The sequence below is a fragment of the Athene noctua genome, chromosome 29 (assembly GCF_965140245.1).
Source record: "Athene noctua chromosome 29, bAthNoc1.hap1.1, whole genome shotgun sequence".
Taxonomy (NCBI): domain Eukaryota; kingdom Metazoa; phylum Chordata; class Aves; order Strigiformes; family Strigidae; genus Athene; species Athene noctua.
Window position 1 is genome coordinate 2,682,813 of NC_134065.1, and position 19,053 is coordinate 2,701,865.

Here is a 19,053-nt window from a genome sequence, read left to right on the forward strand (position 1 = left end):
CTGTCACGTGCACGAAGGGGACATCACCCCGTGCATCCGCCTGCCCCTGGCTGGGACAGAGCCTTCTGAGTCCTTCTGGCCCCCGGGGCCACAGGCCAGTGGCCGTGGCTGGTTGAGCGAGAGGTGCTGGCCCCTGGGGCTGCATCAGGCTGTGGCGGACCTGAGCTGCCCTTGGTCCTCCTGGCCAGCCCCGTCACCAGCCAGCGGGCTCCGGCTGCATTTAAGAGCAAGACACAGATGGTGCTGGGGTTGTCCTCGCTTCTCTCTGTCTTCTTGCAACACTGCAGCTCCGTCTGCTGTTTGAGGGAATTGGTTCTCTCCTGCTCAAGAGAAAGAAAAGTGAATAAAATCCGTTTTTCTCCACGGAGGTTCATGGATGTCTCGAGCTCCAGCCTCGTGCACCGTGCGAGCGATCCGGTGTGTTTGCTGCACCGTGCTGCCGCCTCTCTCCTGCCCAAGGATGCGGGAGTGGTCCCAGGTGTGGGGCAGCTGGTGGAAAAAGACAGATGGATGCATGTGGCCGGGAAAATGTGTGTCTGGATGGCTCTTAACCAGCAGTGGCTTTGAGCTGCTGGTTGTCCCCGTAGTGCCCAGGCACATCCCTGCGTAGGTGTCCGATCAGAGCACACGCGGGCTGAGATGGCAGCCCCTGAAATCACGCAGATCAGTAGCGAGGGCCGGGGGTTGAGAGGTGTGTGGGCTCTCATGGAGTGTGTGGGGGGGGATTTGGTGGGATTTTCAGCAGCCTCTGTCTGGATTAAGTGTTTGGGTTTAGGAGGAATGCGTGATCCGAACTGGGACACCCTCCCACCAGGCTGAGGCCCATGTAGAAATTAGATGCGAGGATGAAGGATGGCAGCAGTCAGTGCAGTCATCAGCTATTTATTCTGATTTTTCATGCAATACATCAGTGTGAAGAAGAAAGAGCCCCGCCCCCACCATTACCCTGCAGTAACCACAGCGTAACTCGACTGCTTCAAAGCCTCCGTGAGCCTGGAGCTGGGATTCTGCTCAACTCTTAGGGGAGCAGAAGGGTGTAACCAAAAGCATTGAGTCTACAAAAATGGTTGGTTTGTTTGTTTGGGTTTTGTTGTTGTTTTTTGTTTTTTTTTTTTTCCCCCCAGACTTGAGGATTTTCAGGCCCCCAGAATGAGTATGATTGAGCTACTGGAATTTTTAATTCCTATCCTGTGGCGCAGCAGAAGCCAACAGGAGAGCCAGCCGTGGAGCTGGGGAGCCGTGAGTGCAGTGAAATGCAGAACAGTCGTGCCACAGGGTAGAAGAGATGACAGGGACATAAAGGACAGAGAGACCCAAAGATTCCAATTAGAGCAGAAAAGTGACTAAATACTGCATCAAGGTGGAGAGACTTAACACAGGAAGGCAGAAACTGCAGATCCCGCGGTAACTCCGCCTACCTATCTGCTGAGGATTTGTTATGTGGAAACCCCCCTAAACCCACCTGACACCCTCTCAGAGCACCCCGTTAACCCTTTTGTGTCAAACACTTCTGTGTCACCACATGGTGATATCCTAAACTGAAAGCAAAGAGCAGAAATGAACCTCAAAGAGATTTGGAGAAGCCCCACCAGCTCCAGGGAGAGGACTTCCCCTTAAGACGCCTTGGCTTCATCCCCGGCATGACGACTCGGTGCCTTCTGTGAGACCGGGGGGGCCAGGGGGGCCCTAGGTCTACTTGGTGGTGCAAAGCCGTGCTTCCTCCTCCCGCTGAAGCTGGGCATCGCTCACTGGCCGGGGACTCCTCCTGCTCTTCTCCTCCTGCCGTGGCTGGTGGCTTTTCTCCGGCGGAGCAAGCTCTGCATCCTCACGGCAGAATCTGGCTTCATCTCTCCGGGTTGGTTCTGCCCGTGGCTCTGGAGCCTGGGGCAGAGGCGGGCAGCTCTTGGCCTCCCTGTCCTCACGGTACCTCACCTGGCAGCTGGAGTCGGGCTCCCTCAGGACCTGCTCCCTGGCAGCTTTTGCTCCATCTCCCAGGGGCTGATGCTTCTTCTCTTCTGTGTTAGACATCTTGGGGTGCTGGCTGTCCCTCCTGTCCTCCTTCAGCTTTGCCCGGCAAGCGTCACCCTTAACACCATCCTGCTCGGAGGCAGAAGCCTGGTGACCCCCAGACTTCACCCCAGGCGTGCCCCCTTGCCGTGGCAGTTCAGGCTCCCCTGTTTCTCGCTCGTCCCTTTGGCGTCGTGGCTCTGGGGGGTTGCTCTTGTCACACGGGACTGCCAGTGGTTGGGGTGACACAGAGCACGTCTTCACATAGACGGGCTGCCCCAGGTTGTGTGGCTGTTGGCAGATGATCTTGTAGGTGGTAGCTTCAGGATCGTTCAGGTTCTGGATCACATGGATCAAGTACGCAATGGTCTGAGGCTCGCAGGGCTGAGGAACCACCTGCACCTCCGGTGGAACATCGGGCTCGGTGGGGATGTAATGGACCCTCACATCGGTGACAGACGCTTGCTCACCTTGGGGGCAGAGGTCTCTGTTATCCACCTCCACCGTTCGGTAGAGACCCCTCTCAAGCCTTTGTCCTTCATCGTCAGGCCTCCGGCAGCTGTTTGGCTCACAGACATTTTCCTCAAGTAAAAGCCCGTGGTTCCCCGATTCTTGGTCTTCTGAGGACGCACAGGGCATGCTCTTACACAGGTCACTCTGTAATTCATTTCCCTGAGGGTGGTGCAGAAAATCCATCTCTTGTTCTTCTTCAACTATCTGGAGAATGTTTCTGTCACGGGACCTTCTGAGGGATCTCATGGCAACTTGTTCACCCCTGTCTTGTGTGTGGAGGCTGCGGCGCTCATAGACACGTTGGCGATCAGTCCTACTTTCCCGCATGGGCTCTTCCCTCTCTCCTTCCCGGCAGACCCTCCTGTCCTCCTCTGGTTCTGCACAATCACGGGCACACTCTCTCCTTACCACGTCGTCACGTGGCTCCCGTTCCTGGGTGACCCGGCGGATCCCGACATCTGCTTCTGCTGCTGCTACTGCAGCCTCCCGGGTCCTCTCGTAACTCACCGACTCACGTTGTCTCCTTCCATCGTCCTCGGGGTCACGTCTCTGACACTCACGCCTTTCGCAGGTCTCTCTCATATCTCTTGTGGCACCTCGCTCTTCCCTTTCACGAGTCTGGTGGCTGCGATGCTCGTAGACCTCCAAATCCAGCTCCCGTTGGTGAGTGATCCTCCTCTCTCTCAGAGGCTCTTCCCTCTCTCCTTCCCAGCAGACCCTCCTGTCCTGCTCTCGTTCTGCACAATCACGGGCACACTCTCTCCTTTCCAGGTCATCACGTGGCTCCCATTCCCGGGTGACCCGGCGGATCCCGACATCTGCTTCTGCTGCTGCTACTTCCCTTTCCCGGGTCCTCTCATACCTCACGGACTCGCGTTGTCTCCTTCCATCGTCGTCGGGGTCGCGTCTCTGACACTCACGCCTCTCGCAGGTCTCTCTCGTGTCTCTTGTGGCACCTCGCTCTTCGCTTTCACGTGTCTGGCGGCTGCGGCACTCGTAGACCTCCAAATCCAGCTCCCGTTGGCGATCGATCCTCCTCTCTCTCAGAGGCTCTTCCCTCTCTCCTTCCCGGCAGACCCTCCTCTCCTCCTCTGGTTCTGCACAATCACGGGCACACTCTCTCCTTTCCAGGTCATCACGTGGCTCCCGTTCCCGGGTGACACGGCGGATCCTGACATCTGCTTCTGCTGCTGCTACTTCCATCTCCCGGGTCCTCTCGTACCTCACGGACTCGCGTTGTCTTCTTCCATCATCCTCGGGGTCGCGTCTCTGCCTCTCGCAGGTCTCTCTCCGGTCGTTTTCAGCACCTCGCTCATCCCTTTTACGTGTCTGGTGGCTGCGGCGCTCATAGACCTCCACATCCAGATCCTGCTGGCGATCGATCCTCCTCTCTCTCAGAGGCTCTTCCCTCTCTCCTTCCCGGCAGACCCTCCTGTACTCCTCTGGTTCTGCACAATCACGGGCACACTCTCTCCTTTCCACGTCGTCTCGTGGTTCCCGTTCCCGGGTGACCCGGCGGATCCTGACATCTGCTTCTGCTGCTCCTACTGCAGCCTCCCAGGTCCTCTCATACCTCACGGACTCATGTTGTCTCCTTCCATCGTCCTCGGGGTCACGTCTCTGCCTCTCGCAGGTCTCTCTCCGGTCGTTTTCGGCACCTCGCTCATCCCTTTCACGTGTCTGGCGGCTGCGGCGCTCATAGACCTCCACATCCAGATCCTGCTGGCGATCGATCCTCCTCTCTCTCAGAGGCTCTTCCCTCTCTCCTTCCCGGCAGACCCTCCTCTCCTCCTCACGTTCTGCACAATCACGGGCACACTCTCTCCTTTTCAGGTCATTACGTGGCTCCCGTTCCTGGGTTACACGGCGGATCCTGACATCTGCTTCATCTGCTGCTACTTCCCTTTCCCGGGTCCTCTCGTACCTCACGGACTCGCGTCGTCTCCTTCCATCGTCCTCGGGGTCACGTCTCTGACACTCACGCCTTTCGCAGGTCTCTCTCGTGTCTCTTGTGGCACGTCGCTCATCCCTTTCACGTGTCTGGCGGCTGCGGCGCTCGTAGACCTTCACATCCAGCTCCTGTTGGTGATCGATCCTCCTCTCTCTCACAGGCTCTTCCCTCTCTCCTTCCCGGCAGACCCTCCTGTTCTGTGGTTCTGCACAATCACGGGCACACTCTCTCCTTTTCACGTCATTACGTGGCTCCCGTTCCTGGGTTACACGGAGGATCCTGACATCTGCTTCTGCTGCTGCTACTGCAGCCTCCCGGGTCCTCTCGTACCTCACGGACTCGCGTTGTCTCCTTCCATCGTCCTCGGGGTCACGTCTCTGACACTCACGCCTTTCGCAGGTCTCTCTCGTGTCTCTTGTGGCACCTCGCTCTTCCCTTTCACGTGTCTGGCGGCTGCGATGCTCGTAGACCTCCAAATCCAGCTCCCGTTGGTGAGTGATCCTCCTCTCTCTCAGAGGCTCTTCCCTCTCTCCTTCCCGGCAGACCCTCCTCTCCTCCTCTGGTTCTGCACAATCACGGGCACACTCTCTCCTTTCCAGGTCATTACGTGGCTCCCATTCCCGGGTGACCCGGCGGATCCCGACATCTGCTTCTGCTGCTGCTACTTCCATCTCCCGGGTCCTCTCATACCTCACGGACTCATGTTGTCTCCTTCCATCGTCCTCGGGGTCGCATCTCTGCCTCTCGCAGGTCTCTCTCCGGTCGTTTTCGGCACCTCGCTCATCCCTTTCATGTGTCTGGCGGCTGCGGCGCTCATAGACCTCCACATCCAGATCCTGCTGGCGATCGATCCTCCTCTCTCTCACAGGCTCTTCCCTCTCTCCTTCCCGGCAGACCCTCCTGTCCTCCTCTGGATCTGCACAATCACGGGCACACTCTCTCCTTTCCACGTCGTCTCGTGGTTCCCGTTCCTGGGTGACACGGCGGATCCTGACATCTGCTTCATCTGCTGCTACTTCCCTTTCCCTGGTCCTCTCATACCTCACGGACTCGCGTTGTCTCCTTCCATCGTCCTCAGGGTCACGTCTCTGACACTCACGCCTCTCGCAGGTCTCTCTCGTGTCTCTTGTGGTGCCTAGCTCATCCATTTCACGTGTCTGGCGGCTGCGGCGCTCGTAGACCTCCAAATCCAGCTCCCGTTGGCGATCGATCCTCCTCTCTCTCAGAGGCTCTTCCCTCTCTCCTTCCCGGCAGACCCTCCTCTCCTCCTCTCGTTCTGCACAATCATGGGCACACTCTCTCCTTTCCAGGTCATCACGTGGCTCCCGTTCCCGGGTGACCCGGCGGATCCTGACATCTGCTTCTGCTGCTCCTACTGCAGCCTCCCAGGTCCTCTCGTACCTCACGGACTCGCGTTGTCTCCTTCCATCGTCCTCGGGGTCACGTCTCTGCCTCTCGCAGGTCTCTCTCCGGTCGTTTTCGGCACCTCGCTCATCCCTTTTACGTGTCTGGCGGCTGCGGCGCTCATAGACCTCCACATCCAGATCCTGCTGGCGATCGATCCTCCTCTCTCTCAGAGGCTCTTCCCTCTCTCCTTCCCGGCAGACCCTCCTCTCCTCCTCTGGTTCTGCACAATCACGGGTACACTCTCTCCTTTCCACGTCGTCTCGTGGTTCCCGTTCCTGGGTTACACGGCGGATCCTGACATCTGCTTCATCTGCTGCTACTTCCCTTTCCCGGGTCCGCTTGTACCTCACGGACTCGCGTTGTCTCCTTCCATCGTCCTCGGGGTCACGTCTCTGACACTCACGCCTTTCGCAGGTCTCTCTCGTGTCTCTTGTGGCACCTCGCTCATCCATTTCACGTGTCTGGTGGCTGCGGCGCTCGTAGACCTTCACATCCAGCTCCCGTTGGTGATCGATCCTCCTCTCTCTCAGAGGCTCTTCCCTCTCTCCTTCCCGGCAGACCCTCCTCTCCTCCTCTGGTTCTGCACAATCACGGGCACACTCTCTCCTTTCCAGGTCATCACGTGGCTCCCGTTCCCGGGTGACACGGCGGATCCTGACATCTGCTTCTGCTGCTGCTAATTCCCTTTCCCGGGTTCTCTTGTACCTCACGGACTCGCGTTGTCTCCTTCCATCATCCTCGGGGTCGCGTCTCTGCCTCTCGCAGGTCTCTCTCCGGTCGTTTTCGGCACCTCGCTCATCCCTTTTACGTGTCTGGTGGCTGCGGCGCTCATAGACCTCCACATCCAGATCCTGCTGGCGATCGATCCTCCTCTCTCTCACAGGTTCTTCCCTCTCTCCTTCCCAGCAGACCCTCCTGTCCTCCTGTGGTTCTGCACAATCACGGGCACACTCTCTCCTTTCCAGGTCATCACGTGGCTCCCGTTCCCGGGTGACACGGCGGATCCTGACATCTGCTTCTGCTGCTGCTACTTCCATCTCCCGGGTCCTCTCGTACCTCACGGACTCGCGTTGTCTCCTTCCATCATCCTCCGGGTCACGTCTCTGCCTCTCGCAGGTCTCTCTCCGGTCGTTTTCGGCACCTCGCTCATCCCTTTTACGTGTCTGGTGGCTGCGGCGCTCATAGACCTCCACATCCAGATCCTGCTGGCGATCGATCCTCCTCTCTCTCAGAGGCTCTTCCCTCTCTCCTTCCCGGCAGACCCTCCTGTACTCCTCTGGTTCTGCACAATCACGGGCACACTCTCTCCTTTCCACGTCGTCTCGTGGTTCCCGTTCCCGGGTGACCCGGCGGATCCTGACATCTGCTTCTGCTGCTCCTACTGCAGCCTCCCAGGTCCTCTCATACCTCACGGACTCATGTTGTCTCCTTCCATCGTCCTCGGGGTCACGTCTCTGCCTCTCGCAGGTCTCTCTCCGGTCGTTTTCGGCACCTCGCTCATCCCTTTCACGTGTCTGGCGGCTGCGGCGCTCATAGACCTCCACATCCAGATCCTGCTGGCGATCGATCCTCCTCTCTCTCAGAGGCTCTTCCCTCTCTCCTTCCCGGCAGACCCTCCTCTCCTCCTCTGGTTCTGCACAATCACGGGTACACTCTCTCCTTTCCACGTCGTCTCGTGGTTCCCGTTCCTGGGTTACACGGCGGATCCTGACATCTGCTTCTGCTGCTGCTACTTCCCTTTCCCGGGTCCGCTTGTACCTCACGGACTCGCGTTGTCTCCTTCCATCGTCCTCGGGGTCACGTCTCTGACACTCACGCCTTTCGCAGGTCTCTCTCGTGTCTCTTGTGGCACCTCGCTCATCCATTTCACGTGTCTGGTGGCTGCGGCGCTCGTAGACCTTCACATCCAGCTCCCGTTGGTGATCGATCCTCCTCTCTCTCAGAGGCTCTTCCCTCTCTCCTTCCCGGCAGACCCTCCTCTCCTCCTCTGGTTCTGCACAATCACGGGCACACTCTCTCCTTTCCAGGTCATCACGTGGCTCCCGTTCCCGGGTGACCCGGCGGATCCTGACATCTGCTTCTGCTGCTGCTAATTCCCTTTCCCGGGTTCTCTCGTACCTCACGGACTCACGTTGTCTCCTTCCATCGTCCTCGGGGTCACGTCTCTGCCTCTCGCAGGTCTCTCTCCGGTCGTTTTCGGCACCTCGCTCATCCCTTTCACGTGTCTGGTGGCTGCGGCGCTCATAGACCTCCACATCCAGATCCTGCTGGCGATCGATCCTCCTCTCTCTCACAGGTTCTTCCCTCTCTCCTTCCCAGCAGACCCTCCTGTCCTCCTGTGGTTCTGCACAATCACGGGCACACTCTCTCCTTTCCAGGTCATCACGTGGCTCCCGTTCCCGGGTGACCCGGCGGATCCTGACATCTGCTTCTGCTGCTGCTACTTCCCTTTCACGGGTCCTCTCGTACCTCATGGACTCGTGTTGTCTCCTTCCATCGTCCTCGGGGTCGCGTCTCTGCCTCTCGCAGGTCTCTCTCCGGTCGTTTTCAGCACCTCGCTCATCCCTTTCACGTGTCTGGTGGCTGCGGCGCTCATAGACCTCCACATCCAGATCCTGGTGGCGATCGATCCTCCTCTCTCTCAGAGGCTCTTCCCTCTCTCCTTCCCGGCAGACCCTCCTGTACTCCTCTGGTTCTGCACAATCACGGGTACACTCTCTCCTTTCCACGTCGTCATGTGGCTCCCGTTCCCCGGTGACACGGCGGATCCTGACATCTGCTTCTGCTGCTGCTACTTCCCTTTCCCGGGTCCTCTCGTACCTTACAGACTCGCGTTGTCTCCTTCCATCATCCTCGGGGTCACGTCTCTGACACTCACGCCTCTCGCAGGTCTCTCTCTGGTTGCTTTTGGCACCTCTTTCCTCTCTTTCACGTGTCTGGCAGCTGTGACTCTCGTAAACCTCCACCTCCAGATCCCGCTGGCGATCGATCCTCCTCTCTCTCAGAGGCTCTTCCCTCCCTCCTTCCCGGCAGACCCTCCTCTCCTCCTCTGGTTCTGCACAATCACGGGCACACTCTCTCCTTTTCACGTCATTACGTGGCTCCCGTTCCCGGGTGACCCGGCGGATCCTGACATCTGCTTCTGCTGCTGCTACTGCAGCCTCTTGCGTCCTCTTGTACCTCACGGACTCGCGTTGTCTCCTTCCATCGTCCTCGGGGTCACGTCTCTGACACTCACGCCTCTCACAGGTCTCTCTCGGGTCTGTCGTGGCACCTCGCTCTTCCCTTTCACGTGTCTGGCGGCTGCGGCGCTCATAGACCTCCACATCCAGCTCCCGTTGGCGATCGATTTTCCTCTCCCGCACTGTGACGTTTTGTTCATCCCGTTTCTCATCCTGATCGATGTCTCTCTCACTTTCTTGAGATGTAATCTTCTGATCTTTTTTTTTCACTTCATCACAGGTTTTTCTTTCTGTCTCACACGTGTCATCGTTCCTAAGATCGAGCTCTAGCGGTTCTACATATGACTGATATGGGCGTGTTGAATCCAGGCATTCAGACTCATGTGGCTGGTGGCTTCTGCGTTCAAGTTCTTTTTGTTCCAGCTCACGTACGTGGTAGCGGTTTTTCTCTCCTCTGAGTAATTCATGTTTACGTGGCTGGTTGTGACTTCCTCTATCTGCTTCTTGTGGCCGCTGGTTTTTCTGATCATTTGCTCGTAGTGCTGGCTCCTGCGGCTGACGGCTACTCCACCGGTTTGGCCGTGGTTGAGGTTCACAGGTCTGGCTGCGACTCCTCACGTCTGCCAGTTGTTCTGGCTGAGGCCTCTCTTGATTTTGCCTCTCATCTGCCTGCATTCCAGGCTCGTGTTCTTGCAAGCTGCTCCCCTTGCAGGCTCGTACATCTTCTCCTCTGTCTTGCTCCGGGGGCTGACGTCTTCTCTGGCTCTTCCATTGGTTGCATGGCTCTTGGCTTCTTTCTTCATATGCCCGAGGGATTGGCTCCTCTGGCTCACTGCATCGTTTTGCATCGTTTCTGCGTCGTGTGTTACGTTGCTGGTGGTGACTTCCCGCTTCCCCTGGTGTTTCAAGCTCATTGACCCCTGTTTCTCGTTGCACCTCAGGTTCACAGGGGGGATGATGATTACTCTCACAGGTTTGAGAGTCTCCCTCTGTTACTCTTCCTCTGTTCTTCATTTCAGGCTCTTGGAGTGACTTTCCACTGCTTCTCAGCTCTGTTCTTTGCAGAAGGCACGGTCCCTTCGGCAGGTACCAGTAGCAGGATTTAGCCACTCTGAACACCAAAATCAGGAACTCATTAAAATCTATTTCCCCATCACCATCCCACTCCAGGAACTGCAGAATCTTGTCAATCGTCTGAGGGTCACGCGGCTTCTGCAGGGAAAACACACACAGGGAAACATAAAAGGGATTTTAGCCTTCCCGTTCCTTGTCTGAGAAATGCAAATACAGGGACAACTGTAATCCTTTCTCCGTCCTTCTCTCACACCTTCACTTTTATAGCTCAGCAACAACTCCATGTCTTTGTACTCTGTTTTTCTGGTTGTTCCCTGGCTGCAGCTAGCCATCTCTCTTCTCTTTGGGTTATGCTCTATCACTCTACTGGAGGCATTTCCCTCTTACCTTTGAAAGAAAACTCCACCTCGCATGGTTCATTCTCCAGCTTTTACCATTTTGCTCATGGCAAAATGGGTTGGAAGAACTGTCGAAGCAGTCAGTGCAAAGAAACCCAACTGCTGCTCCCCTTTGGTGAAAGCCTCCCCATCCCACTGGCACAAGAATCATCCAGAAGGACATTTTGCAGTCCCTGCACTCCAGTCTTGGCCTCAAGCCCTCCCCCTCGCAGCAGCACTCACAGCCATGGCATCTGCAAACTCCCTCTGGATGAACTGTTTCATCCTCTGTCGGCTGAGGCTGGAGTAGTCTCCGTCTTCCTTGGCATGTTTGTGAAAGGTGCTGATGACGGTGCAAACGCTGTCTAAGAAGCGAGACATCTTCCTGCAGATTCCAGCAAGCCTGCAAGAGAAGGAGCAGACCTAAGGATGGGGGATTTTCTTGCCTTTGAGTGTGAAAAGAGGAGGGAGAATTGCTGGGGTCAGGCTGCGTGCGTTGACTGGACGCTGGGTGCCACGTGCTCTGTGTCAGCTCCCGTGCCATGGCGAGCTCTGTTTCACCAGAGCACTGGGAAGAAATTCAAATGTTTAGGGGTTTTAGTGGGATGGGGAGTGTCCTCCAAGGTGCCTACTGACGTATTTGAGTGGCGTTTGATATGGGGATGGCAGGATGCCTGCATTTATGGGTCGCAGGGAGGGAACTGGGAATGGTGACTCAAGAGATGCCCCAAGAACCCGTCCCCGTGGGGCTATACCAGGTACTTATGTTTCCAGGACCCGCGCTGCTATTTCTGCCTGGCACTGAGCTAACACCAGCTTCTGTGAAGCAGCTTCGAGGGTGTCTAACGCAGCGCTGGCGAGGCTGCTAAGTTCTAGCTGTGTCAGAGACAGGTAGAGTGCTTACGGGGAGTTAAAACAAGCTCTGTGGCTGCTGTGACCAGTAGTAATACAAAACAATTGATAAAGCTTTCATTACAGCATCAGTTCATTGGTAAATAGATTTAGGCCAGCAGGGAACTGTCAGATCACCTAGGTCGGAGCTACTTATTTAATTTTACTGAGAGCTGATTGGCAGAAAACAGTGCTGCTGTTGGAGCTTTGTGTCTGGAAACCTCAAAAGCCACCCTCTTCCTTCCTCCTCGCAGGATCCCCAAAGCCGTGTCAGGTATGTTAGGGCTGAGCTCTCAGCTGGGGAAGCCGTGCCACGTCTGCCTTGCCACCTCTACAACGTGCACGTACACATGAACCCACGTGCACAGCTCTGCACACGAAATCCTGGGGTTTAGTGTTTCTGTAGAAACCAGAAAATTTCTCCAATCTGTTCATTCTGCCCGGGAGCTGATTCCAGACCAAAGTAAAGCACAAAACCTGGCTCCGTCTCTCATTTTCCCTTTGAGAAAAGCTGCCTCTACACATGGGCACAGGATGACAGCGTGCAAGCATCCAAACAACACAAACCAACATTTCACTGGATGTAAAAGCAAAAGACTCTCAGAAAATACTGCGGCAGGAACCACGCTGCCACCCAACACGAATCCAACAGAAATAACGCGTCCTCTCCCAGCAAAGTGCACGTTTCAGGAGTGACTTACCCAAATCACCAGCGGGGATCAAGTGGGATTCCTGTGAAGCCGTGCGGAGTGATCGGAGCACCCGAGTGCTTTTATAGGGTCCTTGACAGAGCTACAGACAGGAGACACCCTTTGTGGATGCTGTCCTGATTCATCTTTGGCCAAGCCCAGCTGCACCTTGACGTCCTCAAACGGGTTATTTAACTTATCATCCCCTTACCTATCATTTTAACCCAGAAATAGCAGTTGCCATGTGGCAATTCAGGCACTGGCTGGTTCCACCTAATCCAGACTGTAAAGTTATTTTACAGGCTGGTTATATTTCAGATTTTAAAAAAATTGGAGGAGCTCTAAAGTGTATATGTGTGTTAATGGGAGGGTGTATTTTTATATAAACGTGGATTTGCATAGGTATGAATTTATAATACACACACGCACACATAAAAATAGCAGCAAAATGAAATTTTGAGGATGGGGACAGAAGTGGGGGGGGTAGCAGAGCTCGCTATGAGCAGATGAGGGACCATCGAGGTCTGTACGGCCCATGATCTTGCTACCACAATATCAAAGACTATTTTTGTTTGATTTTTGTGCAGTTCCTTTGGCACTTTGGGCCTGAGGTCGATGGGCTTTCACTCACAGAAGGTCAGAAGAAGAATTAAGCGCTATGAAAATGGGGGAATGCAGGTGCACAGCAGTGAGATCCCCAAATTCCCTAGATCTTGGCTTATGTGGCGTCCTTGTAGAGTGTTTTGGGTTTGTTTTTTTTTTTGTTTGTTTACTACTTATTAAGGAGCCTTTTCGTTATATTATCCAGGTTTTTGTTGGATAAAAATCCAACCACAAACAGAACATTTTAAAGCGGTAAACTTTGCAAAATGAATTTTCCTACTAGAAAATGTCTCTTCAGTAAGCAATGACTTTCAATTGAGAAAAATCACGATAAGACACTTTTCGTATTAACTGTCTTCCACAATTGACTTTCATTTCAACTTTGCTCGATCTTTAATTAAAAATAAAAGCAGAAACCTCCCTGCCGCGAGGTCGATTCGCGTTGAATCTTCATCTTCATTGCCCTAGGCAGCTTTTGCTGTAATTACCTCTACAATCTTAATTTTTTTTTAAATCTTTCGACAGTAAAATAATTAGAGACCAACCGATTCCTTTATTCACCCTGAACTCTCCCAGTACCCAGAGCAAATAAGGAAGATACCAGGTGTGCCACCTGGGCCCCTGCTTTTGGTTTTGGAGGTAGGCTGCTGCCTTGACAAGCATGACGGAGACATTGCAGAGAGCCTTCGGAGCATGAACTTGTCACACAGCCTTGGGTGAGTGTCTCATCTGGCCCATCTGTAAGGTAAGATCATACTGGGTGTAGGAGCCTAATTAATTAGTGCTGGTAACACCTTGGGGATACTCATACAAGTGCGTATGAAGGATTGTTACTAACCATACTTCATTTTTGAACTTTTTTTTTTAAAGATTAAATTATACTTGCGCAAATTATACCCCACCTGTGGGATAATGATACCCTTGGGAAACTGTAATTTTATGGTAGATTGGAGTTATTATTAAAATTAGAGTATTAGAGTGCGGCTTGGTGTCCTGTAACAGTCTGTAATCCCCCCCGCAGGGGCTGGGGCAGCGCGGGACGGTCGGCCGCCGTGTGAGCCGTCGAGCAGAATTTGGGTATCGATGCAGGAAAAAGTGTGTTGAGTTTTGGCCATGTGCATCGCCTGCTTTCCCGGGACTTGCTGCCCTTCCCGGAACAAAAAGAAAAAAAAAAAAATATTTCAAAGCATGTTTTAAGCAGCACTGAAACTCCCTTTTCTCCAAGGGTTTCATTCTCCCCAAAGATGCTTTCATAGGATGGGAGGTGGGTAGGTTTTTAAAAGCTATTACCCAAGAGGGTGGGGTCCATCCTCTTACCCAATTCTGTGCCCATCCCTGTCACCGTTTATATAGGGTGACCAAACTTCTGTTGCATTTAATCTTAGAGGATCCGGGCTCTTTGTGTGGTGTATAAAAGATCTTTTCTCCTCCAACACCTCCCAGACTTGCCATACTGACACAAATACTCTTAGGTATTTGTGTCAGTGGGATTATTTTCATGTTCTACTTAAAATGAACTTAAAAAAACCCACCCCTCTCAACTTCAAATCTGACACTCCTGATGGCAAAAGTAGTGTTATTCAGAATAGAGCATATAATTAACATATCCCTAACAGGGCTTGGTGCCTGCCTGAGGTGGGAGGTCAGGTTTTTTTATTGCAAAAAAAAAATACATTGCAAAAGGTGGCAGCTGATGGACAGAGACTACAGAGGGATGCTGGGGTCTGGTGGTTTTAGATCCCAAATCAGGGCTAATAAGAAGCAAAGAGCTATAGGACAAACCTCCAAGACCTATTTTACAGGAAAATTGGAGTTTTCTGAAAAATGAAATGTTCTGAGAAATGTCTATTGGGATTTTGACAGATGGGCGATGAAATTTAAGGCTTGACTCTCCCATTGCATGCCCACGGCTGCCATGAGGTAGTTCAGACCATATTATTGCTAATACGTTTTATCAGTAGTAGGGCAGACTGGTACTTCGTGTCTAATATATTTACTTTTGACACGAGCACTTTTAAATCAAATCGCATTTGTGATGTACGTTTCTGGGGGTTAGTTTTGAAATGCTGGTTTTTCTGATTCAGCCCTTAGCAAATTGTGAAATTCTGGGGTGTCCCAGAGGAATGACGTTTTATTTTCCAGTGAGGTCTCTGCGTGCTGCTTGTCACCGGCCACAGAGCAGGAGGTGTGAGTGCATTTATCGTGCAGATTTTGCTGATAGGTTGCAAGTGAAAGATAACATGGTGAAAAACAGGCTGAGCATCACCTTCCCTGTGGGGTGCGAGTCCTTGGGCCTGCCCGGTGGTCCAGTGTGTCTGAACCCCCTAATAAACCCCACTGACTTCACTGGACTGCTCATGCCCTCAGAGTTGTCCACATTCCTATGTGCGTGTCTGGACGAGTGCCCAAGGACCTGATACCCCAAACTGCCTGAACTGAATCTGAGTTTGCGATCGGCTCCGTTTGTGCGTGATTTGCATGTCAGCTTTTTATCTCTGGCCTCTCAGTTGTTGCTGGGACTGGATACACCCCCCAAAAAAATAATTTTTTCCTCTGTTTAATGTGTCTCCACTCCTTTGCTTGGAGACTTCCATAGCTAATAGGGATTTTTGATCTTCATAGCATGCTCCACGTTCCCCTTGCTTCTGAGATGATTAATAAGTGAGGTTAAATAGGACAAATCCCTGCCATTCAGCGTTAAGCAGCTGTTTATTCTTTCACAACAGCCATGAAAAACGTCTGGAGCAGAGGGATGCTGTGAGGGATCTGTTCAGGTTGGCCGTGCCGTTGCGTTAATCCAGACTTCTACCCTCTCTGCAGACACCTCCTGCAGGGATGTCACATCCCTGCCCGCAGGGAGCAATCGATTCACCTCGGCTAAATTGCAAAGGCAGGTGAGCAGCAGCTCCTTTAGGCTATCCACCCCCAAGACACGCCTGCCTCTGCAGCCATCCATCCATCTGCACCCTGGAGCAATCTGGCCATATGTCATGGAAGGGACGGACGCTCAGGTCCTCTGCGCCACATCACATCAACCCGGCTGTTTGCTCAGAGCCGGGCTGAGGGCTCGCTTGCCATAACACACTGGGACACCGGGATGTTTTGCCTTCAGTTTTATTGCTTTGCTTACACGGGCAGAGGCAGAGGAGCAGTAAGAAGGGAAGGTCTCTAGTCATGCATAGCTCAGTATGAGCCAGGGATGGGAAGCCCAGAGATAATAAGGAATCAGACAAGACATGACAAATAGAAATGCAAAACCAGAGTGGGACTGGACAAAATCTACCTCCTTGCAGGGGGCAAAAGCCTCACTTAGATGGGGGCTTGTTTCAGCCTTTACTGCTGTGGTGGCCACTGATAGAGAGGCTGCAGGAGCTGCTGCTCTACAGGGGGTTGGTTTTGGTGATGAGCCTCTTGCTGCTGTTGTGCTGGACAAGACGGAGCCTCTGCCCCGCTGTGCTCCAGCTCCAGCACCTTGGGTTTGGGGAGCTGATGGCAAGCTGGGTCATGGCACGTTCCCCAGGGCTTGAGATCCCGAGGGGTGTTTGCACCCCGCTGTGGGCGCAGCAGCTTCTGGGTCTTGCCAGGGTTGGGGTCCTGCTGAGGGGCCTCACAGACCTGGCTCTTGTTGTTTGGGTCTTTTTCTTGGGTCTCAGAGGGACAACTGAGGTCCTGCTGTGCTGACTCAGTCTCTGGGCTCTGATGGTGGTTTGAACCCTGTCCCGGTGCCTCTGTTTCTTGGGCCTCGTGGGTTTTTGGGTCCTGTTTTGGTGTCTCAGTCTCTTCAGCCTTATGGGTATTTCTGTTCTGCTCTGAGGTTGCAGTGTCCAGTATCTCATCTCTCTCTGGATCCCCTTCTGATGCTTCAGTCCCGTCATCCTGATAGTTGTCCTGGTCCAGCTTTGATGTCTCACCCTCCTGGGTTTGATGGTTGTCCTGGTCCAGCTTTGATGTCTCACCCTCATGGGTTTGATGGTTGTCCTGGTCCAGCTTTGATGTCTCACCCTCCTGGGTTTGACTGTTGTCCTGGTTCTGCTCTGGTGTCTCACCCTCCCGGGTTTGATGGTTGTCCTGGTCCTGCTCTGGTGTCTCACCCTCCCGGGTTTGATGGTTGTCCTGGTCCTGTGTCTCAGTGTCCTGGACCTGATTGTTCGCACCCTGCTCAGGGACCTGCTGGTTGCTTGAGACCCTCCCTGCTGCACGTGGCCCCGGCAGCTGCTCCCCACCTGCCTTCTCTCGCGTTCTTGGCTCTTGACCATCTTCTGGTGCCTGGTGCTGCTGGAGTGGCTTGTAACAAGCCTTGGCCATGCGGAAAACCAGGCTGAGCAACTCGCTGAAGTCAACCCTACAGTTGCTGTCATCGTCCAGGAAGCACAGCACCTTCTTGATGGTTTTGGGGTCTTGGGGGTTCTGTAAAGAGACAAAATGGTGTTGGCAAAGCCCGTGAACCATTTGTGCCATCTCTCTAGGAGCACCCAAGCAGTCTCAGGGCAGAAAGGCACACCCATGGCAAGCGCCAGCTGTGGGGCTGGACCCTCACCTCTATCGCATCGGCAAACTCCTGCTCAATGAGCTGCCTCAGCTCCTCCCTGCTCAGGGGGCTGCAGTTGCCGTCACTTCTGGCGCACACGTAGAAAGCAGCAACGATGCCATTGATGTTTTCCTGGAACTGGGCCATCTCCCTGCAAACCTGAGGCCGTCTGTGAGAAAAACACAGACAAAAAGGGGCTTTTGTTTCTTTGTTTGTTTGCTTGATTTTTCGGATAAGTTACTCCCCAACAATACAACTGGATATGCAGAGAGAGGAAGAAAAGCCAGAGAAGGGCACAGATAAAATGAAACTGTATGAGGGGAGGGAAAGAGAGAGCAAGAAGCATTTCTTTTTTTCAGAAAAACAAATCTGAAAAATGAAACTCAGCTGCAGAGATGGCTGGGGAGATGAGATACAGTGAGAGCTGAAAGGCTGGGGACACACAGTAAGAGAGGAGAGAAAAAAAAAATAAATCCCGTTTTGTTTTCTCTGGAGCAGAGCAGAGCTGTGAATCGAGGTCATCTCTAATGAACCATCGAATAGCGTAATTCCAGGTCATTATTCTTTTTTTTTTTTTTTTTTTTTTTTCCTTCAGGAGAACTCAGCAGCAGCAGCTCCAGGGACATCGTCACAGCCAGAAGCTCCCGCTTTCCTGCAGGTAGCAAAGTCAGACAGCGTGAAAAAGCAGTCCAGGCTTACCTGGGTGAGGAGTAGGAGCGCTGAGCTTCAGGAGCACAGTCTGGAGCCGGGCAGCTCTCAGCCATCTTATATACAGTTCAGGACCACAGCCTGCATCTTCCAGAGGAGACACCCCTTCATCAGGGCCACCCGAAACATCTCTCACCCAATTACGTTGTCATGCCCCTGTCTTCATTTGTCTCTTTCTCATTAACTTCTGCTCGGATGCTTTTCTGTGGACTTAATGCATGATCCTTCCTAAGCTTGCCCCACCTGCAGACACATTTCAGAGGAATTTAACAGAAAAAAAGCTATTTTTACCACTGAAGGATTTAGTTTAAGGTGATGCCTGACAACGCCCGTGATTCTTGTGTTTGGCAAACGTGTTTTGTGAGAAGGCAATCCCCAGTGACTGACATGCCGGGGAGGAGACGGCCCGGGAGCACTTGCACGGTGAATAACGAGAAAAGAAAACAAAGGAAGAAAAATGAGGGTATTGTAATGCCAAGATTAACGTGATTCCTTCCAGAAACTCCTTCTTCTGCATCCCGACGGGGATGTAGACATGGAGCAAAGAAATCTTTTCAAACAGTGCCACCAAGTGGCACTGGGACCAGGACAGAGGGTGACACGGTGTGTCCCAGAGCCAGCGAGCACCTGGGGGCTGTGGGCACGGTGAGCTGCAGTCACCCATTTATCAGAAGGGGAAACTGAGGCACGTGGAAGAGAAGGGACTCAAACTCCTTGTGCTGTGTCCAGCACCAGTCCCCACTGCAACCCTGTGTCCTGTGGGTGAGGCCACCATACTGGGGCCCAGTGGGTTAACTGGCAGCCTCACAGACCTATGTACAGTTGCTTTATGCTCAGGGAAGTAAATTTTTTATCTGCCTATGCTGTCTTATTGCCCGCCAGCTGCTCCAAACGCAGTGTGACACGCAAGTTGTTTCCTAGGCAATTTGAGTAGATCCCTTACTTTAGCCTTCTATTTTTCAAAGTCCTTTTTTTTTTTCTTTTTTTTTTTGCCAATACATGTTTAATAAGAAAGACTAGAGCAAAGTGATATCAGAAATCTATGTGTAGCTTTTAACGTACAAGGTGCTTTGGGCATAGAAAATAAAACCCATTCAATTTTGTATTAAAGAAAGCACTTTCA

At 53.2% G+C, this 19,053-nt stretch overlaps 2 protein-coding genes across 2 annotated transcripts; both read right to left on the minus strand.

Annotated features, from left to right (window-relative positions):
- Positions 1-1,692: 1,692 nt before the first annotated feature.
- Positions 1,693-10,892, minus strand: TCHH (trichohyalin). Its single transcript, XM_074928784.1, has 5 exons — positions 10,755-10,892; positions 9,339-10,272; positions 8,968-9,242; positions 5,513-8,856; positions 1,693-5,161 (listed from the first exon to the last, which is right to left on the minus strand). Exons 1-5 carry the CDS (start codon positions 10,890-10,892, stop codon positions 1,693-1,695), a joined length of 8,160 nt encoding a protein of 2,719 aa, XP_074784885.1.
- A 4,980-nt stretch (positions 10,893-15,872) lies between these two features.
- On the minus strand, positions 15,873-18,027 carry LOC141971550 (uncharacterized). The gene is made up of 3 exons (XM_074928967.1): positions 17,922-18,027; positions 17,232-17,391; positions 15,873-17,101 (listed from the first exon to the last, which is right to left on the minus strand). Exons 1-3 carry the CDS (start codon positions 17,984-17,986, stop codon positions 16,028-16,030), a joined length of 1,299 nt encoding a protein of 432 aa, XP_074785068.1. The 5' UTR covers positions 17,987-18,027; the 3' UTR covers positions 15,873-16,027.
- Between the last annotated feature and the right edge of the window lie 1,026 nt (positions 18,028-19,053).

Bases quoted from the DNA above. Each gene is read 5' to 3' on its own strand.
- TCHH (XM_074928784.1), bottom strand. From the start codon at position 10,892: ATGTCTCGCTTCTTAGACAGCGTTTGCACCGTCATCAGCACCTTTCAC. The intron at 10,273-10,754 runs GTGAGTGCTGCT...TTTTCCCTGCAG, and splicing joins AGTTTGCAGATGCCATGGCT to AAGCCGCGTGACCCTCAGAC. The intron at 8,857-8,967 runs GTGAAAAGGAGA...ATCGATCGCCAG, and splicing joins AACGGGAGCCACGTAATGAC to CGGGATCTGGAGGTGGAGGT.
- LOC141971550 (XM_074928967.1), bottom strand. From the start codon at position 17,986: ATGGCTGAGAGCTGCCCGGCTCCAGACTGTGCTCCTGAAGCTCAGCGC. The intron at 17,392-17,921 runs GTAAGCCTGGAC...TTTTTCTCACAG, and splicing joins CGCTCCTACTCCTCACCCAG to ACGGCCTCAGGTTTGCAGGG. The intron at 17,102-17,231 runs GTGAGGGTCCAG...GTCTCTTTACAG, and splicing joins AGTTTGCCGATGCGATAGAG to AACCCCCAAGACCCCAAAAC.